Below are 16,500 nucleotides of genomic sequence, written 5' to 3'. Positions count from 1 at the left end.
ATGGGGGGGGCAGGATCTCAGGACCCTGGTCCTGTCGGGGGGGGGCAGTGCCCTCCCGGGCTGGGGGGGGTCCCCGCGGTGCCCCCCTGCGGTGGCCAGGCCGCCCCCGCCCCCCTCCCTGGGGTGCGCCAAGCGCAAGTCCTCCGCCCTCCCAGAATCCTTCACGTCGCCCGCTTCTCCCCGCCCCCCTCTCTGCGGCCGGGGCCGGCGGAGCAGGACCCAGGGCGAGCCCGCGTGTGGGGCTGCACCGCGCTTCTCGGCCGGGGCCTCGCTTGGCAGCAGCGTCAGGCCCGCTGGATCCGCCCTTCCCGCCCGCCATGGCTCCCCCGACAGGTACCCCCCAGCTGGGGGGGCAGGGCCACGTGGGAGGGGTGCGAAGGGATTAAAACAGGCGGGGGGAGCAATGGGGGGGTGGAAAGGGAAACGGGCAGGGGGAGATGGCGCTGGGGTGGGGGAGGGGCTATGGAGGCGGGGGGGGATATGTAGACAAGGGGGCAAAGTATAGAGTGAGGGGCGTGGGGAGGGGGTCTAGGGTTGGGCAGGGGTGGCAGTGTGTAGGCTGGAGGAGCAGGGAGGAGGGGGGGCCACAGGATGGGGAGAGGGAGAGCAGCGAGATGAATGTTGGGTGGGGGGGGAGCAGTGTTTGGGGTGGGGGGGCTGGGGGAAGGAGGATGGGAAGTTGGGGTGGGGGGCAGAGTAAAGGAGATGGGAATGGGAAGGCGGAGTGGAGGGACTGAAAGCCGTGAGGCAGGTTTAGCTGGAATTCGATGATTATAAGTTGGCGAGGCAAGGTGGGCGAGGTAATACCTTTTATTGCACCAGCTCCACTTGAGTAGAAGGTTTCACCTCACCCACCTTGTCTCTCTCATGTCCTGGGACCAGCTCGGCTGCAGCTGCAAACAGAGCTGTGGAGATCACTTGTAAATCTGAAGCTTTCCAAGCAATATTGCTCTCTCTCTCGTTGCCTCTCAGGTGGGCATCTGCTCCCTACTCTCTATTTAAATTTCCCCTGCAAGCAAGGAGAGGCTCCTCTCCAGGTTGTAAAGGGCTGCGGGGCTGGAGTGAGATAAAGCTCACTTCTGTGGAGTTACTCCCAGCACCGTGGGGGTGGCAGCTCTGCATCTGGGTCTGCTGCAGTCACTGGTCTCCTCATTAAGGCTACACTGGAGTGCTTAGGTGTAATCTTCCCATCATCTACCCCTACTGCACCAGTTCCTTGTCATTCTTTGTGTATGTTACTTCCCCCCCAAACCAAAGTTTCAGAGCTCCTCCACAAATCTCTGCCAGCCCTCCTGCAGTAACAAACATATGTGTGTCTGATTGAGGGCAGGGTAATTAAGGAATCAAGTTTTGGTTAAGGGGTTGCTATAAATGAGGGGGTAAAACCTTGACTGGAAACAGTTTTGTTTACTCTTTGGTTCAGACAGATTGGGTTCTCTTCAGAGCCTGTTACAAGGGATCTGTGGTATTTGCCAGACCTGTCTTTTGAGTCCCTGCCTTATTAATCTGTGGGTGAGCTCTCCACACTCTTCTAGGGCAATATCTTATATGTAGATCTCTTTCTTACCTATTCAGGTAACGTTGTGGACAGCCAGTCCCACAGACCCCCAGTGAACCGACTAAGATGGGACCTGACAGCAGAGCAAATAGAGAACATGACTGTCGAGCTCCTAGAGAGGACCAAGCAGGTCTATGACCGGGTGGGCTCCCAGGAGCAGGGGGAGGTCTCCTATGAAAATACCCTCAAAGCTCTGGCTGATGTGGAGGCGGAGTATACAGGTACCTGGACAAACAGGATTTGGCTGTTTTCTGGAGCCCTCTTGCTTTTGTTAGTAGCGGAGTGCTTTTTAGATCTTGTGCACCTCTGGTCTCTAGAATCATTGTTTTTTTCTTGCATAACTCCACTAGCCTCTCTCTTACGTGTCCTCTAGGTAGTGTTTATACAGTGGGACATAACTAGGGTAAGTGGGATGAAATTGGATGGGAAACATAGACAGAATGTCAGGAAAAATCTGCCTGATGGTGAGTTTGGCAGTGGGATGGTTTCCGAGAGGAACTGCGGGCAGCCCCACTAGTTGTGATTTTTAAAAGCAACACTTAGGACTTTGAAGTTGCCTGTTGCTGCAGTATCTGGACAAAGGGCTGGACAGTGTGCTGAAGGAAACAACCATGCATCGGCAGAAAGATGATTGGGTGACCAGGGCTTTTCCATCTCTAGCTTCTATGATCAGATGTGGGATGAGCACACATGGTGTGAGCTCCCTTCTCTGTGTAAACAATGTATTTCTTTTTAGAACTACAGCTAAAATGCTCTGAAAAAATAACACCGTGTTTATAAATGAAGCTGACCTCAGGGTAACACCTGTTTATTCTCAATGGTGCATAAATCATACAACCTTCCACCCTTGCGGTATCTTTTCCTGAGTCTGACCACCAGTGGTGCAAAGGAAGTGTCATGAGTTTGTGTGCTGGAAATGGCCCAACTTGATTATCATACACATATCACTTTAGATAAGCTATTACCAGCAGGAGAGTGGGGTGGGGGGAGAGAAAACCTTTTGTAGTGGTAAATACCCATTTTTTCATGCTTTGTGTGTATAAAAAGATCTTCTATACTTTCCACAGTATGTGTCCGATGAAGTGAGCTGTAGCTCACAAAAGCTTATGCTCAAATAAATTGGTTAGTCTCTAAGGTGCCACAAGTACTCCTTTCCTTTTTACCCTCCTTCTCTGATTTCCCCACCCCCCCCAAAAAAGGGGGCGGAGAGGGGAAGATTCCTTACTAAGCAGAGATGGTGTTAACATCCGTAGACCTGTCAGCCCTTTCTTGGCACACCCAATTCTCTGCTCAGCAGAGAATTCTCATGGCGGATCTGTGGGGACAGCAGTGCCCTGCTGCAGGGTTTTGTTGTTCAGAGTCGCACGAAAGTGGTGGTAAGGGATATGCTCCCTGCCTTTGCCTTCTGAAGTGGAAATGGGCAAGGAGAACACAAGCTGTGGACACGAAGGCTTTAAGAAGCATCCACACTAGAACAGCATCATTTTAAAATGTGATTATTTGGGGTTTTTTAGTCCGTCTCAAAAAACCTTCCTAGCAATTAAACAATCAAAAATAATCAGACTTTGGAGCGCCTGCCCAAACCAAAGGACCTCCCCCAAACCCTGTTATCTGTGGCCAAAACCCAACCCTGCTGGGCTTTGTCTACATTAGCAAATCCCTGAGCTGCAGCAAACCCTGGTGTGGGTCCAGCTGAGCAGAGCTAGATAACCCGGTGGAAAACGCCCAAGTTCTTTGTATGATGCAGCTTCCAGCATGGATTGCCCCAGTGAGGAGTTACCATGCTGCGGGAGGTGTAGCTCTTGAGGTCAATCCAGCGCCCACAACAAAGTCACTGTGATCTTTCGGAGGGGAGGTACTCTATGACTGCTAGGTTCGTGGCTGGCATGACACTGGTGTTCTCAGTGCCAGTTCTGTGGTGATAGCTGGGTGCATCCTTCCCAGCCCACGCTGACCTGAGGGAGAGTCCTAGGATCCAATCCTGAACCCCTGAGTTCCTGGGAGTGGCAAACTGGATGTATAGGTATTTCCTGATTAACCAGCAGTGCTCTGTCTAATCCTGTCTCTCCGGTTAAGCAGACAGCAGTGGTTGTGTGTAGGGCAGCATCTTTTAACAAGGACACGTTGTCTGGCCTCCACAGCATCATAGGATTTCACCTAGAACGATGGCTTGAATTCTCGTGCTCATGAAAAATGGGAGACAGGTGGCACTGGTCAGAGCCAGGAGTTAGATGGGTAACCGCTGTGCGAGCTTCCCCACACCACTCTGCCTGTGTGTCACGGCAAGCTGGGTCTCAGGCCATTTCCCAAGGGACAGGTGTCGCCAACACCCCACAGGGTACTGCCAAACAGAGCCATGGGATATTGCGATGCTTTCCGGGGCAGTCAGAAGCCAAGAGCTTTGCCTCAAGGAACTTGCCATGTAGCGTCGACACACAGATCTGGCTCTGAGACCAGGAGACTCAACAGAGACTTCAAGGACTGAATGAGCCGAGGAGGATCGAACTCAGTGCTAGAGGGGTTTGTTCCGGGTCAGGTGGGGACGTGTTGGTGGGAGTAGCTTGCCGTGTCCCCGCTTGGGCTCTTTGTCGGGCTCCAGATGGAGAAACTGGCACCTACTTCATACGCTAACCCTAGAGCACGCCAGTGGATGCACACTGCTGCTCCTGCTGCGGCCTGAGCTCCTGGCTTTGTCGTTTCAGTTCAGAGGAACATGCTGGACTTTCCCCAGCACGTCTCCCCTCGCAAAGATATCCGCACGGCGAGCACGGAGGCGGACAAAAAGCTCTCAGAGTTCGACGTGGAGATGAGCATGCGGCAGGATGTGTACCAGAGGATCGTTTGGCTCCAGGTTCAGAGGAAGGGGGGAGGGATAACCTGAGTGGCTCACAGTGCTGAGAAGACAACAGGCCCAGCATCCCAACAGGGAGTGCACAGGGACCTCCCTTTAATTTCAAGGAGTCCCTCTCCCTACTGTCCGTCCTATTGAGTTTAGAGCTAAATTACAATGTGAGGGCAATATTGTCTAGTAGTTAGAGCAAGGGACTGGGGAATCGGGACTTCTGGGATCTAGTCTCAGCTCTGACTCACTGTGTGATCTTGAACAAGTCCCGTCCCTTTGTTTTGCCTCAGTCTGCCTATCTTTAAAGTGAGGCTGGTGACCTTGACCTACATCCCATGGAGGTTCAGGGTTGGCTAATGATTTGTAATGTGCTTTGAGATCCGTGTTGAAAACGATATAGTGAGGACCAGCCTCTTGAATCTAACTCTTCTAGGGGGGTGTTTTCCTCTAGTTCGGGGCCCGCAGACATTGAAGCAGGCCGGGCGTAGGACCGACACCAATGGCTTGCTGCGGCTGTGTGGAAGCTGTAGATTAGCAAACCACACTCCCTGCACTGTCGCCCCTTCGGCTCCGGACGCTCCCCCTTTTTGTCTGACAGGAGAAGGCAGAAAGTGCTTCCCTGAGGCCTGAAGCGAAGAGGTATCTAGAGAGGCTGATTAAACTGGGTAAACGAAATGGCCTTCACCTCCCGGAGGAGACGCAGGAGGTGAGACTGTCAATGTATCGTAAATAGCTGTACAGAGGGGTACCTACAGCTAAAGTGGTGTGATCTAGACCAGAAGACGGTCAGCCAGGACTCCTGGGTTCTATTCCTGGCTCTATCACTGACTCAGGGCAAGTCAGGTTAACGCTCTGTTTTCCCTCCTCTAAGTGGGGATAATACACCTGTCAGCCTGGGGAGCTAATCTTTGTACCCTTTAGGGTCCTGGGCTGAAGAGAGTCTCAGTAGAACATAGCAGTCTAGGAATGAAAGCAGCCTCCAGCCCAAGAGTGATAGTAACGTGCAGTTTGCATGCAGGGGGCAGAGGTTCTGTAAGGGTGGTGGGGAACAGTGAGCAGATTTTGCTTGACTAGGGTAACCCTCATCTCATGGGCCCCACTGCAGCAGGTAGGGCTAGAGGGCGGTCGGGGGACTTGACACCAGGTTAAAAATAGACAAGCAGGGGAAATGAAATCGGCCGATGGCTGGCCAGACCTTAAACACCCACAGCTCCTTGAGCTGGCCACAAACAGACGGGCCCGTGGCGTGATGGCTGGGCTTCCACCAGGGATGACCGGAGGTTGCCTATCCCAGGCTGAGATCTCTGTGTCTCTGCGCAGCCGGCCCTGTTTGGAGAGAAGCCGGGGACCCATGTGCGCACAGAACTGACTAAGTATTGCTCAGCTTCCTTCCACAATGTCGCTGGGTCTGATGACGTGTGTGTGTGTGTCTTTTTTAAAGAAAATCAAAGCTATTAAGAAAAGGCTAAGCCTGCTCTGCATTGACTTCAACAAAAACCTGACCGAAGACACCACCTCTCTGCCCTTCTCCAAGGAGGAGCTGGGTAAGGGCGGCTCGCGGTCGGGGGAACCAGGCCTGCTGGCGCCTCCGGGAAGATTTGCTTCTTCTGGCGCTAAGTCTCCAAGGACCGGGTCACCTTTGACCCATCTCTGAGCTCGCTCTCTAACTTCCCGATCAAGCGGAAACCTGCCAGTAGAAATGACTGGCAGCTGCTGCTGCCCCTGATCTTGCTTTGGTCCAGCTGGAGCAGCATGAGAGTTGCCAGTTACACCCAGCTACAGAGCCCCTTTTGGCTTGTGCACTCGTTGGCTTCCAGGGAAGGAGTGCGTTCCCGTGCTTCCTGGTTAAGCCGCCCCAGAGCGCACTGCCCGGGGAGCGGCATGGCTGTGGGGGGGGGGCTGCAGGTCGTCCTCAAAGTCTGTCCATCCTTGTCTCCTCTCCTCCTCCAGGGGGGCTCCCTGAGGACTTCCTGAACTCCCTGGAGAAGACCGAGAACGGCAAGCTGAAGGTCACCCTGAAGTACCCGCACTATTTCCCCCTCATGAAGAAATGTTGTGTGCCTGAGACGAGGAGGAAAGTGGAGGAAATGTTCAACTCCAGGTGCAAGGAGGTAAGTGGATGAAGGTCTTGGGCAGAACTCCTGAGCATGCAACCTTGTTAGCCTAGAGCACAGCACTGGCTTTCACCCTAAGCTACAGCCCAGCGCCAAAGAGTGTTTCCGGGTGTAGGTCACCAGTGCCAGCCGTGGCCCAGGAGCCCCTTGGCGTCGGCTGGCCAAGGGCACAGGGGAAGCATTACACTGGCCCAGATCAGTGGCGACTGCCGGCCACCATCATCTGAGGACAGTTCAGCGGCCCATTTGAAACGAGCATGGTGGGCCTCAGGCCAGGGGCCTGCACCACCCAGCCCGCCATCCCACTGAGCATTCTCAGCGGAGATGCCAAGGGTTCGAATGGGTGATGGAGGCCCTGGCTGGTGTTTTGGGGGGACGTCCTGGCCTAGCCTTTGGGCATGAGGGGACTGACTTGCTGCTGCTTTCCCGGGATGGCTGCTCTGTTCCACCTTGGCCTTCGAGCCTCCTCCCTGCCTGGCACTTCCGGCTCCACGGGCTGAGCCTTCTTCTCCATCGCAGGAGAACTGCTTGATCCTGAAGGAGCTAGTGGACCTGCGGGCTCAGAAATCCAGCCTCTTGGGCTTCGACACTCACGCTGATTTCGTGCTGGAAATGAACATGGCGAAAACCAGCAAGACCGTGGCTTCCTTCTTAGGTACCGCACCTGGCTTTGGAAGGGGAGGGGCTGGGTTTTCCTGTACATCCTACTCTCATGGTTCTTCCCCCTCTTCATCTGTCCAGATGAGCTGGCCCAGAAGCTGAAGCCCCTGGGGGAGAAGGAACGGGCCGTGATCCTGGACCTGAAGAAGAACGAGTGCAAGAAGCGGGACTTAGAGTTTGACGACCGCATCAATGCCTGGGACATGCGCTACTACATGAACCAGGTGGAGGAGACCAAGTACAGCGTGGACCAGAACCTGTTGAAGGAGTATTTCCCCATGCGGGTAGTCACCGCTGGCCTTCTGGACATCTACCAGGAGCTGCTGGGCCTGAGCTTCCTCCTGGAGGAGCACGCCCAGGTCTGGCATGAGGACGTCCAGCTCTACTCGGTGAAGGACATTGGCTCGGGCAAGACCATTGGGAAATTCTACCTGGATTTGTACCCCCGGTGAGTCCCCTGTCGCACCAGAGCGAGGGAGATGGGCTTGGGGATGGTGGATCTTGTCACCCAGGCCCACGGGGGAACCTCCTGCACCCCCTTCGGAGTGACCGGGGAGTCTGTCTGCGGGAGGGTTACGGGCTCTGGACTCCTTCCCAGTGTGACAATGGAACCGGTTGCCTATGGCTAGTCGGGCAGGGTGTGGTGCTGCCACCTGAGGACGGGAGTTGTGCTTGTGACTCTCTCCTTGTGCCACCCATCCCTGGCAGTAGGTCAGCACTGCCCGCCTGCCCCTCACAGTGGCGTTAGCTTTATCCCTGCAGTCAGCAGGGCCTGACTTCAAGGTGAGGGCGTATGGTGCTGAGTGGGGCTTCCCACTGTCGCCCAGCAGCTCTCCATTGTGCCTTGCCCTGGGGTGGTCTCCCCATCCCGTCTGAGCTGCAGTGACAGCCAGCCCCCACAGCGGAGGCCAGAGAAGCCCTGACTCCTGCATTCCTGCAGCCTGCCTCTTCTCTCTGGTGGGTGCCTGACCTCCTCCTCTCCCACCAAAGCAGCACAACAAACGCTGAACGTCCAGTGCCCCTATATAACTCGCCCCGGGGGGATGGCTGCTGGGGGGGCTTTGCCATCTCAAACCACTTGCTAGGGTCAGCTTGAGATCTGCTGTGTGCTCCTGCGGGGCCTGTCTGCTCCTGCAGTGGGATTGGCTCTGTCCCATTCCCTTGCCCCCGATGGAAAGCGAACAGGGGTGCATTTGGTCCAGCTGATCCCAGTGAGCACTTGTTCTGCATGAATCCGTCTGCGCCTTGCAGGCGGCCCCTGGGTTCTAATAGGCTCCCTACGTGATGCGGCTGGATGTGCTGGTACGTCCGTCTGACGGTCTCCTCCACCCACTCCAGGGAGGGAAAGTACGGGCATGCAGCCTGCTTCGGCCTTCAGCCAGGCTGCCTGCTGCCGGACTCCAGCCGGCAGGTCTCCATCGCTGCCATGGTAGCCAACTTCACCAAGCCCACGCCAGACGTGCCATCCCTGCTGCAGCACGATGAGGTGGAGACCTACTTCCATGAGTTCGGCCACGTCATGCACCAGCTCTGCTCGCAGGTAAGGATGGGGCCATGTGGGGGGCAGCGGGTCGCTTGCTCGTCCTAGCCCCACACAACGCTGCAAGGGGAGAAGGCTGGAGCACCGGCCAGAGCCACACAGAGGGCAAGGGGTGCAGACATCCTCCCACACAGCTCTGCCGGTGGCTCTTGATCCCGACCCACAGCTCCCCCAGCTAACCCAGCCCCGGGCTCCCTACACACCGCTCTGCCAGTGCCCCTCAATCCCCTCCTGCAGCTCCCCCTGCTATCCCAACCATGGGCCCTTCCCCTTCACCGCTCTGCCAGTGCCCTTCGATCCCGACTTGCAGCTCCCCCTGCTATCCCAGCCATGGATCCCCCACCTTCACCGCTCTGCTGGTGCCCCTCAATCCCAACCTGCAGCTCCTCCGACGCTCTGCTATCCCTGCCCTGGGCTGCCTACCCACCCAGCTCTGCCTGTGAGCCGCAGCCCCCACTTTGCCAATCCTTTGCCATACTCGCGCGACAGCTGACAATTGTGCCAAACGGTGCAGCAGCTTGGGGCAAGCGAACGATTCCGGGGACAAGGCTGAGAGCAGCAAACTCCTCTCACTTATGATGGAGGCTCGAAATTCCGATCTCCATGCTTGCCAAGCCTGATCGTTTAATCGTGGGCTTCTTGTGCCCAGCCAGGGCCATTCTGCTTGGCTGGGTTACTCCTCACCCCCAGGTGGGCACTCTCTGGGGCAAGGGGGATCTGGGCTGGTACTCTGTGTCCACGCCGACTCGGCTGCGTTGTGACAGCATGTGTGTCTTGTAGGCAGAGTTTGCCATGTTCAGTGGGACCCACGTGGAGCGGGACTTTGTTGAAGCCCCATCTCAGATGCTGGAGAACTGGGTGTGGGAGAAGGAGCCCCTGCTGCGTATGTCCAAACACTACAAAACCGGCAGCCCCATGCCCGACGAACTGCTGGAGAAGCTCATCCAATCCAGGCAGGCAAACACAGGTAGGAGCCACGGCACCTCCCCCACCCCCCAGTTGGGATCAGCCTCGTCTCGCCCCTCTGCTGTGCCCGTTGGGGGGTGGGGTTGGTGGGGAAGGAACCCACCTGTGATCGTTAGCAGTCATGGGGCAGGAGGGGCTGGGGGTCTAGATTGAAGGGTGTGGGGGCTCAGCACTGGAAGAGTGGGAGATGGCAGGACAGGCTTGAGGGGGTCTTGGCAGAGCTAGGGGGGTGGGGAGCAAGCACGCGCAGCCGGTCTCTGCCAGCTGTTACCCACCCGCTGTGGCCTCCCGCGGAGGCGCTGTCTGCCTCACGCTTTGCTTCCCTCTCCCCTCCTTTAACAGGGCTGTTCAACTTGCGTCAGATCGTCCTGGCAAAGGTGGACCAGGCCCTTCACACCCAGACAAAGGCAGACCCAGTGGAGGAGTACACCCGGCTGTGTGAGGAGGTGCTGGGCATCCCCGCCACCCCAGGTACCCACTTGGCACTGATGGGCATGCTGGTTCCACAGGTTCTGGGGAGAGGGGCTGTGGCTGGTGCAAGTCCAAGGTAAAATCTTCTCTCTGAAGATTATGTCAAGGGAAAGGAGCTTTTCCTCTCTTCCTGGTCTCCTGCCTAAGCACATTCCAGGGCAGACTCTCAAAACGCCCTGTGCCAAAAATCGCTCCCCTGTGCCCCTCAACAGGGGGGCTAGAGCCACTGGATATTCCCAGCCCCAGCCTATAAAGGCAGCTTTGCCCCATTCTGCTTCCCCACTCGCTTTGGGCACATCTGCCAGAGTTAGGGTGGCATGTCCAGGAGCGTTGGGCTTGGGGAACGTGCCGTTCGCTCCATTGGGAGCAGCATTAAGCCGCTGCCAAGCATGGTGGAAAATCCCTTCCCTTCCTCTCCCCCAGATTGTTTTCCCACTAGGATCAGAGGGAAGTTGATCTGGTGCCTGGGCTGGTAAATTTCCACGTCAGGTTTTTGCCGCTTGAATCAAGGATGTTTTCCACCCCCCTCCTCAGGCAATTGTCTGAGTGCCTGACTCCTGCAGCGCGTCTCATCAACGGGCCATGTGTCTCTTAATTCCCAAGGTACGAACATGCCGGCCACATTTGGCCACCTGGCTGGAGGCTACGATGCCCAGTACTATGGCTACCTCTGGAGTGAAGTGTATTCCATGGACATGTTCCACACGCGCTTCAAGCAGGAGGGGATCATGAACTGTAAGGTAATGGAAGCTCCTGTCTGTCTGTCTCCACCGTGTGCCATAGCCATGCTGCCTGCTGTGGGAATATCAGCCCAGCGGGAAGGGTGCCGTGATCTGCAGGGACCCCCGCCCTGGCTGTGGTCAGCCCAGAGCATGCGGAAGGGGTTAGCACAGGCAGCAGCATTGTGGGATGAGAGCTCTCTCCCTCACTGGTCTCCCGTGCCCTGATCCCTCCTCCTGCTCTGCCTTCCCCCCACCCCTGGCCTGTCTCCCCTTGCAGGTGGGCATGGATTACAGGAACTACATCCTGCGTCCCGGGGGGTCCGTGGATGCAAGTGTCATGTTGCGACGGTTCCTGGGTCGAGACCCCAAGCAGGATGCCTTCCTGGCCAGTAAAGGACTGAAGGTTGAGTCCAGCTCGCTGCCTTCTGCCTGCTGAACACCCGCCCACCACCCTGTGAGTAGAGCCAGCTCCTGTGTCTGCGAACCCATCCTCCTGAGCCAGAGAACCAGGCAGCACCAGACGCCTCTGTCGTCCAAACACCCGCCGGGCGGGCTGACTCCGCGGCTGCTCTTCGGCCCCAGAGCGAACGTAGGGCCTCGGGCAGAGGTTTCGATCCGGCGCTGCCATTTCCCCTCTCTGGAATGACAGCCGTGCCAAGGGGAGGGCGGTACAATCCGTCACCCCTTGGCGCGGTGTGTGTGTGTGTGTGTGTGTGTGTGTGTTATAAGTAGCCCATACAAATTGCCTTGAAGCTGAAACTTTGCACCCAGAGTGTCTGCACCAGGGGGCAGCTCGATTGGGGGGGTCGGGGTGTTAAAAATTGGATTCACCATTTTAGAAGTGGCACCATTGTTTAAAAGCTGAGACTTCCCCAGCCCTCAGCTTGTTTTGTGCCCAAAGGTAAAATCACGGCTCTGATCATAAAACAAATGAACAGAGAGAGAATTAAATAGCAGGGAGGATTTGGGCTTGGTCTCCTCTCCAGTGGGCAGATTGGAAACCTCAGAATAAACCCGGCTGCGAGGCCAAGGTGTAAAAAGCCACAAAGTGCACCTGCGCTAATTTAATAGCCTCGCTCACCCCTAAAAGGAATATTCCCGTCCACACTACTAGCCTGCCGGGCGAGTGGGGTGTTTGTTCCCTCTCACCCCAGCATCACCACGTGGGTCGAGGAGACTCGGCTCAGAACTTTCTCCATTTTGTTTTGATCAAAGTAAATGAAATTCCAGCCCATGTCAGAAGGGGGCGCTGTCCCCTCTCCTCTTCCTCCCCTGTGAGGCGGGTGAGTGTATTCAGAGCTGGAAGGGACGCCACCCTGCAAAGGTACCAAGCGTCCTCTTCTGGGCGGTCAGTACTTAGCAAGCTCGGATGCTAACAACGCTGGGGGGGCGTCAGTATCGTAACGTGACCGGGCTGCTGCATCTCCGAAAGCAGAGGTTGGCCCAGGAAGCAGGGGGCACAGACAGATGACAGCAATGTGGTCCGCAGGGATACAAATATCTAGGGGCCTAGTGACCTGGCTAGGGATCTTTTAATGTTGGGCTGTGGGGAGCTGATGAAAGTCAGCCGGCTCAGGGCCCTGTTTGCACTGCAGGGGAACCTGTGTGAGCAGCGACTCCATCCACCCACGGGTACAGCCTAGCACCAGCCCTACTGCAGAGAGGCCAGTGCTGGCACCATATGCCTCCCTCCCTCGCTGTCTAGCCACCTCTAACCCTGCTCGCAGTCTGTCATCAGAGGCGTTGGTCTCCCCCTGCAATCCAGGTGTCTTTGGCGGTGAGTCGCTCAGATTCTTGACAGACTGACCCGTCCATTATGAAACGGTCTGTTTCAATGGATGTGTAGGCTGTGGATCAGTCCCTCCTCCTCTGCCCCGGGATGGCTAACCACTGCCTTCGCTCATTTCAGCAAATGCCCTTTTTGGTTTAGTGTTTCGCTGTGCTGTGAAAAACCAAGCAGGATGCGATTCAGCTCCTTGTACAATGATCCAGCTGAGTTGCATCATCTGCTCTCACCCCTGCTTCTCCTCAGGGACAGTAGAAACCCACAGCAAATTCTGGCAAAAACTGTTCTCCCTCCATATCTGAAATTTCACACCGGGCCTATTCTATACTACTTGATTCCTACTCTTGTATAGTGTAATACTAGATGTAAGACAGGGAGAATCATTGGAAATATTTATTAGCTTCTTAATGTCAATTACTGCTGCTGCTGGACCGAGTGTTATAGAAAAGCCCTGTGATCTGCCAGGCAGGAATCTCACCTACTTCTTTTAGGTGATGCACTTTTAAGCATCACTTTTAAGGACTGTAGCAAAGCGTGAATTCATTTAAATGGTACAAGCCTCCCACTAGGGTAAGATTTGAGGTATAAATTGATTCTTATTCACACTCCCTTTTCTCTGTGATTATGCCCCAAACCAGTGTTGATCCATCTCCGTTCTAACTGCTGCTGGTAAATGGGTTAAAAACCAAAAACCCAAATAACCAACCTTTTTATTTTCTGTCTGAAAATTTTCCCTAAACTCCCCGGCCCTGGGCAGGGAAAGGCAAGCACAGACAGAGAGAGGAGGTGCAAAGTTTTCAAAAGTAGTCACTGAATTTGAGCTCCTCAATTGTTGGGGGATCCAACTTGAGCCTCTCAGGGCTTGATGTTTTTTCTGAGGGTGTTGATTTCAGCTGGAACTGTGGGTGCCCAGTGCTGCTGTTGGACCCTTCTGAAAATGTGTGCCACTCTTGTAAAAAGAACACTCATAGATGTGTTTCTTGCTTCGGCTTAAAGGATTCAGTTAAAAATCACACTTCCACCTGGATTTTTGTAACCTCCCAAGTCTCACCATTAGTGAAAGATCCAGGGGTGGGGGTGGAGTCGATATTTTCCCTATGTTTTCACTAGGGATGTTAATATTGGTTTAAAAAGTTAATCGGCTAAACGATTAAAATTATATCGTTTAACCAGTTACCTGTTAACCAATGTCGCTCTGGCAGGGTGGCAGGGGCTGGGGTCTTGCTAGGGCCACTCCAGCTCGATGTCGTGTCCCGCCTGCCAGCTGCAGGGTTTAACAGTTAAGGTTTGGTTAACGGTAAGCCTAATGCTTACTGGTTAACCTTTTACATCCCTAGTTTTCACTCCTACCCTGTGCATTTGACAGCACTTCATAAAACTGACTAGACACGCTGGATGAAACCCTGCTTCCATGGACTTCAGTGTCAGAACTCCCACTGATTTCAGTGGGGCCAGGATGTCACCACAGTTCTCATCCTCTCTAGTCATTTTGCCTTGTTTAGGGTTTCTCAGTAACAGGAGAGAGAAACATTTTGTTTCTCCACAAAGGAAAACGGGGCGTGTAAATGTTCGCCCAAATTGGAGAAGGCCCCAGTGACTGGGGTGGAAACTACAGCCGCTTTTGATTCTTTGTTTTACCAGACTCGATTTCAGGATGTCTTTGCCCCTTTAACAATCTTCACATTTACAGTGCCCAGCTCTGGAGCTCGCCCCCGGCCCGTGCTCTAAGAAACAACATCCACCCCTGTGCTGCAGTTAAGCAGCTGGATGCAGCTCTGGCTGAGCAGGGAAGGTTTTGGGCAACAGGGAAGGATAGAAACCGAACTCTGGGAGCTTAGCTCCTTGTGGGAGATGGCAGAATCTGCAGGGCATCCCTGGCACCGCCTGGCTTTCAGATTTTCCATTGTCCCTGGGCGTGGCTCATCCCCTAAAGAGTGAAAGTGAGACTGTTGTTTTCTGGTGCTTCTGTTGTCATACAGCATTAACAATCTGTAGTCTCTGGACAGGTCCCCTGGCCGCAATCTGTCCGGTCCCCCCTCTTTGAATTGCAAATCATCCCCTACCCTTAAGTTCCAGCTTCGGGATCCTCCACACAAAATGGGTTACATTGCAGGAGCGACACCTGCCAGTCACCTGAAACCCCCCCCCCCCCCAACCTGCAGCTTCCTTTTGATTCTCATTTCCTTCTCCTGCTGTGAACATCAAAATGGCTCAGTGACTGTTATGCGGTTGTTAAGTCTCTGTTGTTACCCGGAAACCTGTCGCTATGTACAGCTGAACGTGTCAAGATGCTGAGCACCCTGGACACAGGAGTGGAGCGTAATCCTGCTGTAGAAATCTGGGCTGCACTATTGGATGGGTTTAGCTGGATCTCTGCATTAGATCTTTCAAACAAAGCATTCCCCCGACGCCACCCCAAATTCAGATTGTTTTAAATTCCACCCCCCACCCCCTTCTTTATTTATTTGTATAAAGGAATCGTGGCTTTTCCCCTCCACATCTGGCTCAGTGTTATTCACCAAGAAAAATCCAGACACGGAAAAGGATCGGTAAAAATTGCTTCATGAGCCATGCAGGTGATACCACCTGTGTGGCCCTGTCTCCCTGCCCCTTCTGGTGGAAGGCGATCAGATGTGGGACCCTTCCCCGCCGCCCGCCTCCCTGTTATTTGGCTCGGCCTCCCGACGTTCCATCCCAGGGCTGGATATGTAAGAAGTGATGTGGCTCCTTGCTGCCCGCTGTGTACTTTACACATGTTTTCTCTCTTCCCACCGTTCTAGACATAAGCTCTATCTCTGTCCCTGGGCGTCAGCGCCCACATGGCTCATCGCTTTTATGAATCAATAGCGTGGGGTGTTTTTTTTTGTTTTTTTTTTAAGTGTAAAGATTCTGGGTTTTAAGGCCTTTTGACCTCCTTCCCTGCTCCCTTCCACCCACTTAGTCTTTTTACTGAATAAGCTGGAATGGGATAAACTGTACGCTTTCCTCTTTTCTAATCAGGCCTCTGCGCTGCTCCTCTCAGCTTGCCATGGCAGTTTGCATGCAGAGGCTGGAATTCGTGTCCTCCCTGGGTCACAGGGAGGCACCTTTAGTTGTGGACCCTCCTATCGTCCTACAGAACCCACCTGACGCTGTGGCAATCTGTGCTCAAGGCGGGCTCAGGACTGGAATAGCAGTGTGGCTCAAAGCTGCATTGGTAGCCTGTGTGGTGCCCCTCTCAAAGCACGGGGTAGTCGTGCCCTTGCTTTCACTAGCACTGGAATTCACTCACGTGCCCCATGGCAAAGAACAAACCCTAACTGCACCAAGCACCTTGGCCTTGGAGTGTGGCTGCTTTTCCCTCTCACCCCATTTCTCCCCGATCCAACCAGGGGAGAGGTCAGGTTGTTTTCTGTTAACCTCCTCCCAGGTCAGGGTGGTGTGTTTGGAGTTTGTAACGGTCACATCCAGCCCTGCTTGTTACCAGGGTTGGATTTTACATGATTCCTAGCACCAATAAAGAGTTTTCGTAAATTGAGCTGATGTCACTGGGTCTCTGCCATGGCCTTGGCTCAAGAATGTTGGGGAAAGAGAAGGGGAAAGCTTCTGGTGGCCTTCACCAGGACTCCTGGCTTCGGTGAGAGCAAACCTCAGAATCTCTAACGTATTTATCATTTCAGCATGGCTGGGCTGTTCTATCCATTGTGCAGATGGGAGTATTAAGGCAGAGAGAGATTAAGTGTCTTGCCCCAGGTCACAGGGAGACCGTGACAGACTAGGAATTGAACCTGGGTCTCCCACGTCCTAAGTTAGCACTCATCATCCTTCCTCCCTGTTTCCACCCTTACACCTCCTTAAATTA

General features: G+C 54.5%; 1 protein-coding gene across 3 annotated transcripts; it reads left to right on the top strand.

Moving 5' to 3' along the window:
• The first annotated feature begins 39 nt into the window (after positions 1 to 39).
• On the top strand, positions 40 to 16,176 carry THOP1 (thimet oligopeptidase 1). 3 transcript variants are annotated; one of them, XM_073323687.1, is made up of 14 exons: positions 40 to 333; positions 1,555 to 1,779; positions 4,261 to 4,409; positions 4,999 to 5,106; positions 5,842 to 5,944; positions 6,351 to 6,511; positions 7,034 to 7,169; positions 7,256 to 7,622; positions 8,513 to 8,714; positions 9,495 to 9,681; positions 10,023 to 10,151; positions 10,755 to 10,891; positions 11,151 to 11,327; positions 15,135 to 16,176. In XM_073323687.1, exons 1-13 carry the CDS (start codon positions 318 to 320, stop codon positions 11,307 to 11,309), a joined length of 2,079 nt encoding a protein of 692 aa, XP_073179788.1. In that variant the 5' UTR covers positions 40 to 317; the 3' UTR covers positions 11,310 to 11,327; positions 15,135 to 16,176. The 3 variants fall into 3 exon arrangements, with proteins under 3 accessions (XP_073179788.1, XP_073179790.1, XP_073179791.1); XM_073323689.1 differs by having other exon boundaries at positions 44 to 333; positions 1,576 to 1,779; positions 11,151 to 16,176; XM_073323690.1 differs by having other exon boundaries at positions 44 to 333; positions 11,151 to 16,176.
• The last annotated feature ends 324 nt before the right edge of the window (positions 16,177 to 16,500 follow it).

This window comes from Lepidochelys kempii, chromosome 25, assembly GCF_965140265.1.
Source record: "Lepidochelys kempii isolate rLepKem1 chromosome 25, rLepKem1.hap2, whole genome shotgun sequence".
Lineage (NCBI taxonomy): Eukaryota > Metazoa > Chordata > Testudines > Cheloniidae > Lepidochelys > Lepidochelys kempii.
Note: the sequence above shows the minus strand (reverse complement) of the source record. Positions and strands in the feature narration are given on the sequence as shown.

What these genes read in the sequence shown, in the direction of transcription:
- THOP1 (XM_073323687.1), top strand. An exon ending in TCCCGGAGGAGACGCAGGAG is followed by an intron (nt 5,107 to 5,841) that starts GTGAGACTGTCA and finishes TCTTTTTTAAAG; the next exon opens with AAAATCAAAGCTATTAAGAA. An exon ending in TACCTGGATTTGTACCCCCG is followed by an intron (nt 7,623 to 8,512) that starts GTGAGTCCCCTG and finishes CACCCACTCCAG; the next exon opens with GGAGGGAAAGTACGGGCATG.